Here is a 16441-nt window from a genome sequence, read left to right as displayed (position 1 = left end):
GGTTTTCCTCCTCCTCCTTCTCCTTTTGTCTCTCCTCCCCCTCTTCCTTCCTTTTTTGAGAAAAGAAACCTCTAAAGATTTACCATTCCATTTCCTGGCATTCTGTTGTAGTGTGTCCATGTCTTAACGGAGTTTTCACTTTAAGAAGCAGTAGCATCATGGTTAAGGATTCTAGAGCTAGACTCCCTGAATTTAAATCCCAGCCTAGCCATTTACTAGCTGTGTGTTCTTGGGCAAGTTATTTCTCTGAGCCTTACTTTCCCCATCTGCAGAATGTGGATAGTAATATCACCTACTTTATAAAGACGTATGAGGATTGGCTGAGTGTTTATCCATGTGAGGTGCTTAGAGCAGAACCTGATTAGAACCCAGTAAAAACTTAGCAATTATTATTTTTTTATTTATGAGCAAATGAGTGAAGTACCAATATTAACAGGGCCTACTTGTTTTAATATAAACAGTTTTGGTAGCTCTAAAAGTATGTATTTATTGAATACCATAGAAAATGCTGAAAACCCAGATGCTGTGGCTGAGGCACTCACAGCCTCACTGGGGGAAGCAAGATGTTTATAGTAGAGAGCTAGCCAAGGTAGCGAGCAGTTCAGTGACAGCTTGGACAGGATGGCTGCTATAGAAGTGCCAGAGGAATTTAAAAATATAACCATTGTAGTGTGCAGATGTTTTTCAGTTCATACAGTGAGAAACCTGGAGAGCTAATGAAAAGAAATTTTCAGTCTCATGTTAGGATAAAGAGATAGTAATAGGGATTTGCCCAAAGTTAAACTAAATGTTGAGAGGCTGGAGATAGGATTCAGATGTTTGGCCTTTGCTTTTCTACAGAAGTTATTGTCTCTGCACATCAGCTTCTAGGCAGGTCAGTGGCTTCAGGAGCTGGGGATTGGGAGAAGGTATTCATACAGTGAAAAAGCTACTGATGAGATCAGTGATCTCACTGTTAGACATGCACATTCTCAGGCTTCACTCCAGACCTGAAATTTAAGGGAGGGGCCCAGTAGCCTGTAGTTTAGTAAACCTTCCAGGTGATTCAGCTGCACATTTCAGTTTGAGCCACTGGCCTAGATTATACAAAGGAAGAACATGAAATAACAATTGATGATATTATCTGAAACTGTGTCATGTACCGTGCTAAGCGCTTTACCTACAGTATGTCAGTCGAACCTTATAACATCTCTGAGGGTAAGTACTGTTTTTATCCCAATTTTCAGATGAAGAAATGGAAACAGATAAGCTTCTTTACCTGTCCAACATCATGTCTAGTAAATAGCAGAGCTGGAAGGGTCTGACTCTTCATCTCCATGAAATAGCATTTGATTGTTTACAGGTGGGAAGGAAACCAGCAAGAAGTCTATTGAACTAAATTGCTGGAGTGGGTATTCATATTTGAGTTAGTTACAGTCAAGGGAATCTTCCATTCATGTAAGGGACCTCTATGCAAATTGACCGTGTTCATTTGTTTCTTGAAAGTAACTTCAAGTACCAGGGTATTATTGACCTTCAGAAAAAGAAACAGTTGTAGTGTTCCCAAGGAAGAAAAATCAGACTTCTGGGATCTAAACCAGATCTTCTGGGATATATATATGTGTATATATATAAATATATGTATGTGTGTATATATACATATATGTACATACATATGTATGTGTGTGTATATATGTATATGTATGTATATATTTGCACTGGAAGTCTTAATTTTCTTGTCACAGTACTAAATGTTCTTGAGATTTAGATTGCAGATAATGACATATTGACTCCATGAAGATAAAGCCACATTCTCTCTGTTCCCTGAGTTTTCGTAATTGAAGGTCAGCTAGTGCAGTAGAGAACTCATTGTCCATGTTCATTAGGCACTGCATCCTCCGAGTTTTACATCGTGAATATTTCCCGGTGCCGTGTCTCTTCCTCTCCTTTCCCTCTGCTTCTGTCCCATTGCAGGTCTTCATTCTTTGGACTTTGCATTCTGCCCTGGGCCTCCCCCTTCTCCAGTCTGGCCTGGACCAGAATGCACCTTCTAACACGTCAGCCTGATTCTCTCTCTCTCTCTTTTGCCAAGAAGCTCCTGACAGCACTCCTGTGCTAAGCCCGTTACATGGATGATCTGAATTAATCTTCACTGCAACTCTGTGCAATAGTAAAAACCACTGTTATCCTCATGTCAAAGATGAGTTAAAGGAAGTTATGTGGCTTAGCCGCCTCAGCTTTTCATCACTCTACTGGCTGCCCTTCTCTTTGTTGCCTGTGTGGATGATTCTTGGTAGCTGTATTAGTTTGCTAGGGCTGCTGTAACAAAGTACCACAAATTGGGTGTCTTAGAACAACAGAAATCTGTTGTCTCACAGTTCTAAAGCCTAGAAGTCTGAAGTCAAGGTTTTGGCACCAAGATCCCTCTGAAACCTGCAGTGAAAGGCGACTTCCTTTCCTCCTTTTAGCTTCCTGTGGCTTGTGATCATGTTTGACATTCCTTGGCTTATAGATGCCTCCCTCCAGTCCTTCATCCTCACATGGCCATGCATGTCTCCGTGTCCACATTTTCACCTTTCTAAGGACACCAGCTATGGCATCCTTGTAAAAGTACTAGGGCCCACCCTAATATCCTCATTTAATTTGCTTACCCATGTAAAGACCCTATTTCCAAGTAAAATCACCTTCAGAGGTATTAGGACTTCAACGTATCTTTTTTGGGGGGACACAATTCAACCCAGTAAAGTAGGTCTGTTTTATGAATGGTGACAATCCAGGATGATGCAGCCAGCATTAACTTGGGCAATTAGATTTTTGCTTCGTAAAATGAAAAAAATAAATTATGTTGTCAGCTAGGAAGTAGGCATAGGTTTTGCTTATGGTTATTCTTTTAAGATAACAAGGATGGAGATGGAGGCGCAGGGAGGTGGGAAAGATCTTTCCTTTGTCAGGCTGTGATGTTGAGGTTGCCCTGTGGACAGCTGACCCCTCTTATTTGATAACCAGGTGGGACTGCAGCAAGCTCTTCCTCCTGGTGTTTGGGTAGAAGCATTTCTTTGAAGCAGACAGCTCCCCCATCTCTGGAGTCCCGTGGGCTTCATCCTGCCCCCGAGGAGTGGACTTTCATTTCTCACTTTATAATAGTTCAAAGGTTCTTATAGTGTTGGGGGTGGGGGAGAGAAAAGGTGCTGTGAGGGGAGAAGCAAGGGGGAAGTGGGCCAAAAATAGTAATATGTTAAGGAGTCATTTCCCGTAGAAAAATGGACAATCAAGGCATGAGACCAAAGGAGGAAAAACAAAATAAATATTAGTAACTCCCTGCCTTTGGGGAGCTCTTGTGGGTATGCCCAGGTGGCATGTTAGTGAGCTGTTTGAGAATATTTAATTACCCCGAGCAAGAGAGGCTCTGTTTACTTTAAGTGAAGGATAAATCATAGTTAATAGGAGGAATGACCTTGGAATTAGCTGCTTATCTTCTGCGTTATTCTCAAGTGAGGGGTAGTGTCATGCCTTGGAAAGGCGATGGGGCAGGGCATTTGCAGACAGCAGGGAGAGCAGAGATAAGAAGAGGGAAAACAGTCTTCATTGTGAATGCTGGGACTCGGTTTGGCAGAGGAGCCCCTTCTTTATTATTGGAGCCATCTAGAAGGAAAGGTATGGGTCTTCCTCTCAAAAAAGTATTTTGTATAGAGTAAGCCCAAATCCTTCGGCCATCTTTGAAGAAAAGCATTCATTTTCAGTCTCTAGTGACTCGATGGGGCTTACCAGTCATTCAGGGATTTATGTTAGGGGTCTGTATATGGTGCCACTGGATAGTTTTATAGCCAGAGGACCCAGCAATGCCCACTCTCCCACCACCCATGAGAATCTAAGGGGATAGACGGGCCGGGGACAATGGCAATGGGAAGTTAAGGGCCATAGTGTCATAATCTGGGTTTTATCTTTACAGTGTCCAGATCTTTGATTAAACCAGGCTGGCCTGCCCTCTGAGTTTAGGTCCAGTGCTATATACCTTTGTATATACTTTGTGCTTAGTATTCCTGCTGCAAACAAGGTGGGAGAGTAGGGGGAGGGTGGGCGTGATGAGATTCCTTTACCGTCACTTATTAGAGCTGCCTCTCGGAAAAGGAGAGTTAGTTAGGTGAAAATAAGTGGGATGGGATTCTGTTTAGTAAGTAAATTTTTTTTTACATAATAAGTAATGTTTAACAAGTAAAAAAAAAAATCATTCAGGGACTGAAAATCTGAAGACCACAATGTAAAATAAAGCAAATGCGTCTTGGGATAAGGTGGTATGGCACGTCAGGGAGGTCAGAGTGGACCCCTCAGAAAATGTGGGTCAGCCTTCAGAAGCCGAAGTTAATGGGATAGTCCCCAAATACCATGCAGCTGTGCTTTGTGATAGAGGCGAGGCGCTGGTCTTTCCGAAATCTCATTCAGGCTTTTATTATAGTCTTTTCTTCAGGTTGAAGTTTGGAACTGAGGGAAGATGTGTAGAACTTGAGAAGGGGCCAGGAAAGCATAACAACAGTGAGGTTTGGATGTAAGCTCCGAGAGGAAAGACCACAGGAACGTTGTTTGTTTAGTTTGGAAAAATGAAGGCTGGCCGGGGCTCAGGGAGGGGACATTAATAGTTTTTAAGTATGTGAAGGCGTGTGGTGAGCATTGTGGTGAACAGATGTTTTTACCATTCACTAAAGACAAGACTAAACAATGAAACAGGCTTACCTTTTAGCCTGAGCGATTTAATTGAGAATTTAGGGAAACCACCATAAGTGAAAATGTGGGAATATGGAAATATTTTAATAAAGGAATCCATAGTGTTTACTTTTGAGTAGTTTGGGGAAAGCACAGAAATACACTTCAGTTGGATGATTTTCTTTGATTTGACTTTGCCTGTTAGACTGTAGACTCAGGACACCCCACTTCCTTTTCTCCCTTCCTCTTCTGTGTAATAACCTGATACTACAAATGTACTAGAGGGAAACTGAGTCAGAACCCTGGTCTTTGGTTTCTGAGGAAATGACGTTCTCAGCAGGTGGTGAGGCCCACAGGGCAAGGGCATGGGTGTTGGTGCCAAGGAGACCTGGTTTCAAGTTCTGGCTGCCACTTACTGTGTGTTTTGGGGCAAGTTTCTTAACCTCTCTGAACCTGCTTCCTCATTATTAAAATGGGGATAACAGTAGTGCTTAGGTCATGGGATGTTGTGAGTACTCACTCAGGGCATGGAAGGGCATAGTGCCTGGCACACAGTTGGTGCTCTTTAAATGTCAGCCATTATTATTCTTTATTTTAGACTTTCAACCCAGTGTTGGCAGCTAGATACAGCTACATAATACCTCTTTTCAACCTGGTTATGTGACCTTTGCCTTTCTTCCTTCATTACAGCTGCTGGCCTTCCTGCAAGGACTCTTCACTTTCTATCACCATGGTTACGAACTGGCCAAGGATTTCGGGGACTTCAAGACACAGTTAACCATTAGCATACAGAATGTGAGTGGGCATAGGGACAGGCTTCCTTTCTCTGGTTAAGGAAAAACAAAATGTGGGCCTGATTGCCCTAGAAACCATCCAGGTGGCTTGGAATGTAGGTGAGGAGGGTGGGTCTTGCTTGGGTTCAGAGGGAAACTAGGGGCAGGCATTTCTGGAGTGCTTGTTGGTTCTGAGTTAGACCATCATCCTCTTCTCCATTATTTCGAAGCCCTATTTATGTTCTCGGAAGTGCTGCTGCTGATTATGTTTCAAATCTGTAGCATCTGTAGCATTGGAGTCAGGATTTCCTTTGGCGGTGGAAATCCCAGCCCAACCCAGCCTCCAGTCTATGCATCTAGCTGCCTGACTACATGAGACCGTGTGGAGTGTGTGTTCTGGGGATGGGGGCTGGGGACACATGCTGGCGTCCGGCTCAAAGGATGTGCTCTTGTCCAACTCTTAGGAAGGCTGGCAGGAAATCCAAGTCTGTACTTCGCTCCCAGTGTGGTCAGCATTCCCAAGTTTTAAACACAGGACCTTTTGGTGCACAGAATCCTGCGCAGGGCCTTTTGGTTAGCAGTTACTGGGGCTTGAGCCCCCTTCTTCACTGTGGGATTGGACCATGTTATTCTTCATATTTTCTTTGTCTCTAGGTGATCTTGTGTCCATGTGGGTTGTACTGCATGGCTTTTAGAAGCCTGGAGGTTACATAGTAGTCAGTGTTGTCTCAGAGAACAGGAAGTTGCAGAATCTTGAAAAAGGTTTCACAAAGCATGGCTTCCCCTTAGGCTGGGTTCCTCAGAACGCAGGCTCTGAAATCGAGATTGACATGCAACGGGCTTACTGGAGGTGGGGGCAATGCTGGTAAAAACACCTGTGACAGAGTGAGGGCACCTGGACTCACAGAGGGGAAAATAGAGCTGTGATGCAGATGCAGCAGAGGTCTCAGTGCAGGGGAGGCTCTGGAGCTCGGATGATCCTTCACAGTCGCCCTGAACGCAAGCAAGGGGGCCAGGCTTTCGACTCCTTCCGCCTTTCCTCTAGCCTTGACTAGTCATTGGGTGCAGGCTGACCTTGAGTGAAGGAACTCCTCTTTTAAGGAGGGACTCATCTGTGAGCCATCAGCAAGCAACATTCACGGCAGCTGGAGAAATGAATGCCTAGGTCCTTAAGTCATACAGGCCCCTAGAGAATCTGAATCAGAATCACCTGGGAGGCTTATTGTAAAACACACTTTTTGGCGTCCAGAGGTGCTGAATTGATCTGTAGGAGTGAGGGCTGGGCATTTGCATTTTCTCTAAGATCCCTAGGTGATTTTGGTGGTCACTAGAGTTTGAGAGTCATTCTGGTATAGGACTTCAAGGCCAAAGTATACTTCTTATAAGGGAAGTATTTGGCCAATTCCTGGAAGATGGAATGTCCTTTATCTCATTTTAGATCTAAGGATTCTATTAGGTTGATCTTCTGGATTGTTAAAACAGATACTTCGTTTCTTTGATTTGAATAAAATTATTTTCATCCTAGACAAGAAATCGCTTTGAAGGCACTAGATCAGAAGTGGAATCACTGATGAAAAAGATGAAGGAGAATCCCCTTGAGCACAAGACCATCAGTCCCTACACCATGGAGGGATACCTCTACGTGCAGGAGAAACGTGAGTGCTTTGACTAGCAACAGCTTGGGATGTACTCAGGCCTCTTAACTAGAAGGTGGAGGGTGTATCCAGCAATGCCTACCTTACTATAAATACATGCTTGGATAAACAAGAACAATTTTATAGTTCATCTTTCCAAAGGGAAAGATGATGTCCACAGAATCTTGTCTACCTTTGTTTTTCTTTATGAATGGGAATTCCTTTGGGAACCTACAATTCTTTAAGGCTCTGTGGTTGCTCTTCTCTCTCTAGTGTTACTCTACTCTTGAGGTTCCTATACCCCTAGTCCAGCTTTATATACCATACCCTGAGCATAGCGGCCTTGGAAAGGTCTTGCATGCTAGGCACCTCTTATCTATCAGCAGTGTATCCTTTGGTAGACTTAATACTTGGTGATTCTGTTTTCATTTGGCATTGTTTCAGCAAGGCCCAAACAATCATGACTTAGGCCCTCTCCCTCTTCTCCTCAACTCATTTCATTCCAACACTTGAATTTTATGAAAAGTAGAAACAAAGGCTCACTTCAAGAGCCAGGAAGAAGGTTGGATGCGGTGGCTCACGTCTGTAATCCCAGCACTTTTGGAGGCTGAGGTCGGTGGATTGCTTGAGCTCAGGAGTTCAAGACCAGCCTGGGCAACATGGTGAAACCCTGTCTCTACAAAAATACAAAAAGTAGCCGGGTGTGGTGGTGTGTACCTGTGGTCCCAGCTACTTGGGAGGCTGAGGTGGGAGGATTGCTTACAGGAGTGAGCCTGTTGAGGTTTATAAGAGCTCAGGAGGTGGAGGCTGCAGTGAGCTGAGATTGCCACCGCTGTACTCCAGCCTGGGTGACGGAGCAAGACCCTGTCTCTGAAAAGAAAAAAAAAAAAAAAAGAGCCAAGAATACTCATTGCTCTGCCAGTGGTGTCTAGGAAAGGAATGCCAGGTGCTGCCAACATGGACATTTTAGTGATGACTCACAAGTTCATGCCTTACGGCTGGGGAAAGGCTCTGTGATGGGGCCGTGCCGTTTAGGGTAGCACATTCAGACTTAATTCATGTATGCAATGCTAGGAATGAAAGAAAGTGAATATTTTTTCTTTAATGGGTAATTCTTCTCCTAGTCCTTTCGTAGAGAACATTGGTCTTTCCAGATTTTTGCAGGTTTTGTGTTCTTTCATGTCCTTCTCTTGATGTAGAGTTAGGCAGATGTCTTCACTCCTAATGGCTTCCTGATGGAGTAGAATAGAAATACTTGGTTTCACTAATTATTCTATTTAGTAATTACTCAAAAATTTGTTTGGACTTAAGTTTCCTGGTAACAGTGGGGCAGTAGTGGTGTTGGAGGTATTGGCTGTGATGAAGATTACATTCCTTATTCTTACAGAGATGAGCCTGTTGAGGTTTATAAGAAATGTAACTACTTCAGTTGTGTGTTTTGTATATTCCTGAATACAAAGTGATCCCCTCTTTGCACAGTGAGAAGATCCCTGCAAAAGGTTTTAGGTCTACTTGAAAATATAAATTTTTAGGACTCTAAAAATATAGTTCAAAGTCTGCCTATATACTTAATTTGTTAATATATCATTCACTTACATCTATAAAATCAATGTTGCTTTTTTGCACTCTCATATGATATCACACACTTTTATTCAGACACTTCACATGCTCTTTCAACATTAGTGTGTTGATTATCACGAGAACACTTTTTTGTTCCCTAACACAGTCCAGAGCACATGATGGGCATACAGCACTTTTTTTATAAATTTTAAATTTTTTGTAACTTGTTATTTTGAAATAATTTCAGACATACAGAAAAGTTGCAAGAATGGTGTAAGGAACAACCATAAACCCTTTACCCAGTGCACCAATTTTTAACATTTAGCCACAGTTATATCATTCCTTCTCTCTCTGTGTGGGTGTGTGAGTATGAACGTGAGTACGACTTGCATACACACACATACACACTTTTTTCTGAGTCATTTGAGAATATGATTGCGTATACCATGCTTCTTCAGTAGTGAGTATTTTCTAAGAATAAAAGATATTCTTTTTATGTAAACGCATCTGTTAGGTTGGTGCAAGAGTTCAATTGTGATTTTAGCCATTACTTTTAATGACAAAAACCATAGTTACTCTTGCACCAACCTAATATCAAATTTAACATTGGTGCAATATTTAATCTGAACTACAGTCCGTATTCCAGTTTTGCCGGTTGTACCAATAATGGCCTTCTAAAGCATTTTGTTGTTCTCCAGTACAGAACCTCATACTGCATTTAGTTGTCATGACTTTAGTCTCCCTTAATCTGGAACAGTTCTCCAGCTTTTCTTTGTCTTTCATGACACTGACATTTTTGAACAGCACAGTCCAGTTCCTTTATACACTTTTCTTCAGCATGGGTTTGTCCGGTGTTTCTTCATGATTAGATTTGGATTATGCATCCCTGGTCAAATCTTACATAAAAGTTCTTCTCTGGGGCCACATCTGGACACACGTGGTGTTGATCTGCCCCTCAGTGGTGATGTAAATTTTGATCACCCAGTCAAGGTATTGTCTGGTTTCTCCACTATACAGTCACCATTTTCCCCTTCTAACTAATTAGCAATCTGAAGGTAACACCTTAAGATCTGTAAATATCCTTCTCCTTATCACACTTTACCTCCATAGATTTAGCATCCATTGACAATCCTTGCCTGAGCTGATCTTTACTATGATGGTTGCAAAATGGTGACTTCTCAGTTCCACCAACCCCTCCACATTTCACAGTTACCAGTGTACTTATGTAAGGAAGAGTCCTGCTCCTCTTTCTTCTTCCCTCTCTCCCTTCCTACTGTCTATCCATCCATCCGTCCATCCATTATCCATCTTTCCATTGTCAGTTTGGATTTATGGGTTCCTATTTTGTTCAGGAGGCTATAATTTATCACTGTCCTTATTTATCTTGATCCTCAAGTTGTCCAGGTTACAGTGCTTTGGGAATCTTTGTGTTGTTCAATTGCTGGAATTTTTTTCCCCAATCTGTAAGAAAACACTAAGATGGTTTGTATTTTCATTTGTCCTTGATGGCCCAGTGGAAGCATTTACTGTATTTTTCAAGTTTACTAAATGACATCTAACACTTGCAGTTGGCAGTCATGCCATACCATTGATAATTATTAAATGTCTGCTAATTCTCTTTATGTTTAAAAAATTATTTTTTAACAATTTCTGCTGTGTGATCTCCATAAGCACCTAAAACTAGTATTGGTTGAAGTCCTTTACAGGCTGACTAATGCCTTCTTCCTCTAATAGTGCTTTGTTTTCAAGTAGTTGGCTAAGCACTGAGTAAAATCAGAGACTTGGCCAGTATGCGACTGCATGGCACCTCCCTCTTAAGGTGACATACTAATCTTGAGGGACATAGTCCTTAGAGGTTACATCTGGGCATTGACAGTCACTTCCACTCTGCATCTCTGGTGTCTCTGAGGTCTCCTTGTCTGCTTTTCAGATCTTCTTGAGTTCTGCTAAAGTAAGTTAGGGGTTTGGAAGTAGGTCAGAACCCCTGATGTCTGTGCACACAGTCACAGAGCAGCTGTGTGGGAAGCATGATGTCATCACAACAGATGGGAATGGTCACAAGCGCTTGGAGAAGGCTTTCTGTGTTCTCTTCTTACTCCTGTCAGTGAAGAGAGTGGAAACTTCAGTTGGGGCTTGATGATGGGAACGTGGATTAGTTTCCCCAGGGAACCTTTGCTTCCGTGGTATTTTAAGACTCACTGGATGTAGCATTAATGAGAAACAGTCTTCTTTGGTCCCTGGGGGAAATCCCTGGGGGAAATCCCTGGGTTGGTTTCATTTGAGCCTGTGGGATCAGATTTCTGTCTATTCATTCTAGCTGGTGTGGAGAATATATTACTCTTAACATAGTATAAGGGTAGATGAGCATTATGAATTATGGGTTGTGGTTTTTCCAGCTCACAATGTATAGCATACAGTGAAATGTATAGATATTTCATGGGAAATATTACCTTTCAGGTCACTTTGGAACTTCTTGGGTGAAGCACTACTGTACATATCAACGGGATTCCAAACAAATCACCATGGTACCATTTGACCAAAAGTCAGGAGGAAAAGGGGTGAGTTCATTTTTAAAATTTGATGTTTGATTTGCTTGGCTAACATAATGATTATAATGCATGTATAAAGTAACACCTCCAGTGTTATATTTATGTTTCATTATAAATTTAAAATTAATCATTAAAAAAATTTTTTTAAAATTATTATTATACTTTAGGTTTTAGGGTACATGTGCACAATGTGCAAGTTTGTTACATATGTGTCCATGTGCCATGTTGTTTTGCTGCACCCATTAACTCGTCATTTAGCATTAGGTATATCTCCTAATGCTGTCCCTCCCCCCACACCACAACAGTCCCCAGAGTGTGATGTTCCCCTTCCTGTGTCCATGAGTTCTCATTGTTCAATTCCCACCTATGAGTGAGAACATGAGGTGTTTGGTTTTTTGTCCTTGCGATAGTTTACTGAGAATGATGTTTTCCAGTTTCATCTACGTCCCTACAAAGGACATGAACTCATCATTTTTTATGGCTGCATAGTATTCCATGGTGTATATGTGCCACATTTTCTTGATCCAGTCTATCATTGTTGGACTCCATTTGGGTTGGTTCCAAGTCTTTGCTATTGTGAATAGTGCCGCAATAAACATACGTGCGCATGTGTCTTTATAGCAGCATGATTTATAGTCCTTTGGGTATATACCCAGTAATGGGATGGCTGGGTCAAATGGTATTTCTAGTTCTAGATCCCTGAGGAATCGCCCGCCACACTGACTTCCACAATGGTTGAACTAGTTTACAGTCCCACCAACAGTGTAAAAGTGTTCCTATTTCTCCACATCCTCTCCAGCACCTGTTGTTTCCTGACTTTTTAATGATGGCCGTTCTAACTGGTGTGAGATGGTATCTCACTGTGGTTTTGATTTGCATTTCTCTGATGGCCAGTGATGATGAGCATTTTTTCATGTGTTTTTTGGCTGCATAAATGTCTTCTTTTGAGAAGTGTCTGTTCATGTCCTTTGCCCACTTTTTGATGGAGTTGTTTGTTTTTTTCTTGTAAATTTGTTTGAGTTCATTGTAGATTCTGGATATTAGCCCTTTGTCAGATGAGTAGGTTGCAAAAATTTTCTCCCATTTTGTAGGTTGCCTGTTCACTCTGATGGTAGTTTCTTTTGCTGTGCAGAAGCTCTTTAGTTTAATGAGATCCCATTTGTCAATTTTGGCCTTTGTTGCCATTGCTTTTGGTGTTTTAGACATGAAGTCCTTGCCCACGCCTGTGTGCTGAATGGTATTGCCTAGGTTTTCTTGTAGGATTTTAATGGTTTTAGGTCCAACATTTAAGTCTTTAATCCATCTTGAATTAATTTTTGTATAAGGTGTAAGGAAGGGTTCCAGTTTCAGCTTTCTACATATGACTAGCCAGTTTTCCCATCACCATTTATTAAATAGGGAATCCTTTCCCCATTTCTTGTTTTTGTCAGGTTTGTCAAAGATCAGATAGTTGTAGATATGCGGCATTATTTCTAAGGGTTCTGTTCTGTTCCATTAATCTATGTCTCTGTTGTGGTACCAGTACCATGCTGTTTTGGTTACTGTAGCCTTGTAGTATAGTTTGAAGTCAGGTAGCGTGATGCCTCCAGCTTTGTTCTTTTGGCTTAGGATTGACTTGGTGATGTGGGCTCTTTTTTGATTCCATATGAACTTGAAAGTAGTTTTTTCCAATTCTGTGAAGAAAGTCATTGGTAGTTTGATGGGGATGGCATTGAATCTATAAATTACCTTGGGCAGTATGGCCATTTTCACCATATTGATTCTTCCAACCCATGAGCATGGAATGTTCTTCCATTTGTTTGTATCCTCTTTTATTTCATTGAGCAGTGGTTTGTAGTTCTCCTTGAAGAGGTCCTTCACATCCCTTGTAAGTTGGATTCCTAGGCATTTTATTCTCTTTGAAGCAATTGTGAATGGGAGTTCACTCATGATTTGGCTCTCTGTTTGTCTGTGATTGGTGTACAAGAATGCTTGTGATTTTTGTACATTGATTTTGTATCCTGAGACTTTGCTGAAGTTGCTAATCAGCTTAAGGAGATTTTGGGCTGAGACAATGGGGTTTTCTAGATATACAATCATGTCATCTGCAAACAGGGACAATTTGACTTCCTCTTTTCCTAATTGAATACCCTTTATTTCCTTCTCCTGCCTGATTGCCCTGGCCAGAACTTCCAGCACTATGTTGAATAGGAGTGGTGAGAGAGGGCATCCCTGTCTTGTGCCAGTTTTCAAAGGGAATGCTTCCAGTTTTTGCCCATTCAGTATGATATTGGCTGTGGGTTTGTCATAGATATCTCTTATTATTTTGAGATACATCTCATCAATACCTAATTTATTGAGAGTTTTTAGCATGAAGGGTTGTTGAATTTTGTCAAAAGCCTTTTCTGCATCTATTGAGATAATCATGTGGTTTTTGTCTTTGGTTCTGTTTATATGCTGGATTACATTTATTGATTTGCGTATGTTGAACCAACCTTGCATCCCAGGGATGAAGCCCACTTGATCATGGTGTATAAGCTTTCTGATGTGCTGCTGGATTTTGTTTGCCAGTATTTTATTGAGGATTTTTGCATCAATGTTCATCAAGGATATTGGTCGGAAATTCTCTTTTTTGGTTATGTCTCTGCCAGGCTTTGGTATCAGGACGATGCTGGCCTCATAAAATGTGTTAGGGAGGATTCCCTCTTTTTCTATCGATTGGAATAGTTTCAGAAGGAATGGTACCAGTTCCTCCTTGTACCTCTGGTAGAATTCGGCTGTGAATCCATCAGGTCCTGGACTCTTTTTGGTTGGTAAGCTATTGATTATTGCCACAATTTCAGAACCTGTTATTGGTCTATTCAGAGATTCAACTTCTTCCTGGTTTAGTCTTGGGAGGGTGTATTTGTTGAGGAATTTATCCATTTCTTCTAGATTTTCTAATTTATTTGCATAGAGGTGTTTGTAGTATTCTCTGATGGTAGATTGTATTTCTGTGGGATCAGTGGTGATATCCCCTTATTCATTTTTTATTGCATCTATTTGATTCTTCTCTCTTTTCTTCTTTATTAGTCTTGCTAGTGGTCTATCAATTTTGTTGATCTTTTCAAAAAACCAACTCCTGGATTCATTAATTTTTTGAAGGGTTTTTTGTGTCTCTATTTCCTTCAATTCTGCTCTGATTTTAGGTATTTCTAGCCTTGTGCTAGCTTTTGAATGTGTTTGCTCTTGCTTTTCTAGTTCTTTTAATTGTGATGTTAGGGTGTCAATTTTGGATCTTTCCTGCTTTCTGTTGTGGGCATTTAGTGCTATAAATTTCCCTCTACACACTGCTTTGAATGTGTCCCAGAGATTCTGGTATGTTGTGTCTTTGTTCTCGTTGGTTTCAAAGAACATCTTTATTTCTGCCTTCATTTCATTATGTACCCAATAGTCATTCAGGAGCAGGTTGTTCAGTTTCCATGTAGTTGAGCAGTTTTGATTGAGTTTCTTAATCCTGAGTTCTAGTTTGATTGCACTGTGGTCTGAGAGACAGTTTGTTATAATTTCTGTTCTTTTACATTTGCTGAGGAGAGCTTTACTTCCAACTATGTGGTCAATTTTGGAATAGGTGTGGTATGGTGCTGAAAAAAATGTATATTCTGTTGATTTGGAGTGGAGAGTTCTGTAGATGTCTATTAGGTCCACTTTGTGCAGAGCTGAGTTCAATTCCTGGATATCCTTGTTAACTTTCTGTCTCGTTGATCTGTCTAATGTTGACAGTGGGGTGTTAAAATCTCCCGTTATTATTATGTGGGAGTTTAAGTTCCTTTGTAGGTCACTCAGGACTTGCTTTATGAATCTGGGTGCTCCTGTGTTGGGTGCATATATATTTAGGATAGTTAGCTCTTCTTGTTGAATTGATCCCTTTACCATTATGTAATGGCCTTCTTTGTCTCTTTTGATCTTTGTTGGTTTAAAGTCTGTTTTATCAAAGACTAGGATTGCAACCCCTGCCTTTTTTTGTTTTCCATTTGCTTGATAGATCTTCCTCCATCCCTTTATTTTGAGTCTATGTGTGTCTCTGCACGTGAGATGGGTTTCCTGAATACAGCACACTGATGGATCTTGACTCCTTATCCAGTTTGCCAGTCTGTGTCTTTTAATTGGAGCATTTAACCCATTTACATTTAAAGTTAATATTGTTATGTGTGAATTTGATCCTGTCATTATGATGTTAGTTGATTGTTTTGCTGGTTAGTTGATGCAGTTTCTTCCTAGCCTCAATGGTCTTTACAATTTGGCATGTTTTTGCAGTGGCTGGTACCAGTTGTTCCTTTCCATGTTTAGTGCTTCCTTCAGGAGCTCTTGTAGGGCAGGCCTGGTGGTGACAAAATCACTCAGCATTTGCTTGTCTGTAAAGTATTTTATTTCTCCTTCACTTATGAAGCTTAGTTTGGCTGGATATGAAATTCTGGGTTGAAAATTCTTTTCTTTAAGAATGTTGAATATCGGCCCCCACTCTCTTCTGGCTTGTAGAGTTTCTGCCAAGAGATCAGCTGTTAGTCTGATGGGCTTCCCTTTGTGGGTAACCCGACCTTTCTCTCTGGCTGCCCTTAACATTTTTTCCTTCATTTCAACTTTGGTGAATCTGACAATTATGTGTCTTGGAGTAGCTCTTCTCGAGGAGTATCTTTGTGGCATTCTCTGTATTTCCTGAATCTGAATGTTGGCCTGCCTTTCTAGATTGGGGAAGTTCTCCTGGATAATATCTTGCAGAGTGTTTTCCAACTTGGTTCCATTCTCCCCATCATTTTCAGGTACACCAATCAGACATAGGTTTGGTCTTTTCACATAGTCCCAAATTTCTTGGAGGCTTTGTTCGTTTCTTTTTATTCTTTTTTCTCTAAACTTCCCTTCTCGCTTCATTTCATTCATTTCATCTTCCATCAGCGATACCCTTTCTTCCAGTTGATCGCATTGGCTACCGAGGCTTCTGCAATCTTTGCATAGTTCTCGATACTTGGCTTTCAGCTCCATCAGCTCCTTTAAGCCCTTCTCTCCATTGGTTATTCTAGTTATCCATTCGTCTAATTTTTTTTCAAAGTTTTTAACTTCTTTGCTATTGTTTTGAATTTCCTCCCGTAGCTCAGAGTAGTTTGATCGTCTGAAGCCTTCTTCTCTCAACTCGTCAAAGTCATCCTCCATCCAGCTTTGTTCCGTTGCTGGTGAGGAACTGCGTTCCTTTGGAGGAGGAGAGGTGCTCTGCTTTTTAGAGTTTCCAGTTTTT

At 41.2% G+C, this 16441-nt stretch overlaps 1 protein-coding gene across 6 annotated transcripts in view; it reads left to right on the top strand.

The window, feature by feature from the left end:
• Positions 1 to 16441, top strand: part of ARHGAP26 (Rho GTPase activating protein 26) — a 471824-nt gene that overhangs the window by 127591 nt on the left and 327792 nt on the right. For all 6 annotated transcript variants that reach the window (XR_004033269.1, XM_030827217.1, XM_030827197.1 and 3 more), the window contains exons 7-9: positions 5368 to 5472; positions 6976 to 7105; positions 11102 to 11202. Coding sequence is in view for 5 of the 6 variants with exons in the window: in XM_030827217.1 (XP_030683077.1) it covers positions 5368 to 5472; positions 6976 to 7105; positions 11102 to 11202 (336 nt within the window). In the remaining variant the exon portion in view is untranslated. The remainder of the gene's footprint in view (positions 1 to 5367; positions 5473 to 6975; positions 7106 to 11101; positions 11203 to 16441) is intronic.

The sequence above is a fragment of the Nomascus leucogenys genome, chromosome 2 (genome assembly GCF_006542625.1).
Source record: "Nomascus leucogenys isolate Asia chromosome 2, Asia_NLE_v1, whole genome shotgun sequence".
Taxonomy (NCBI): Eukaryota; Metazoa; Chordata; class Mammalia; order Primates; family Hylobatidae; genus Nomascus; species Nomascus leucogenys.
This window is presented reverse-complemented; position numbering and strand designations above follow the sequence as displayed.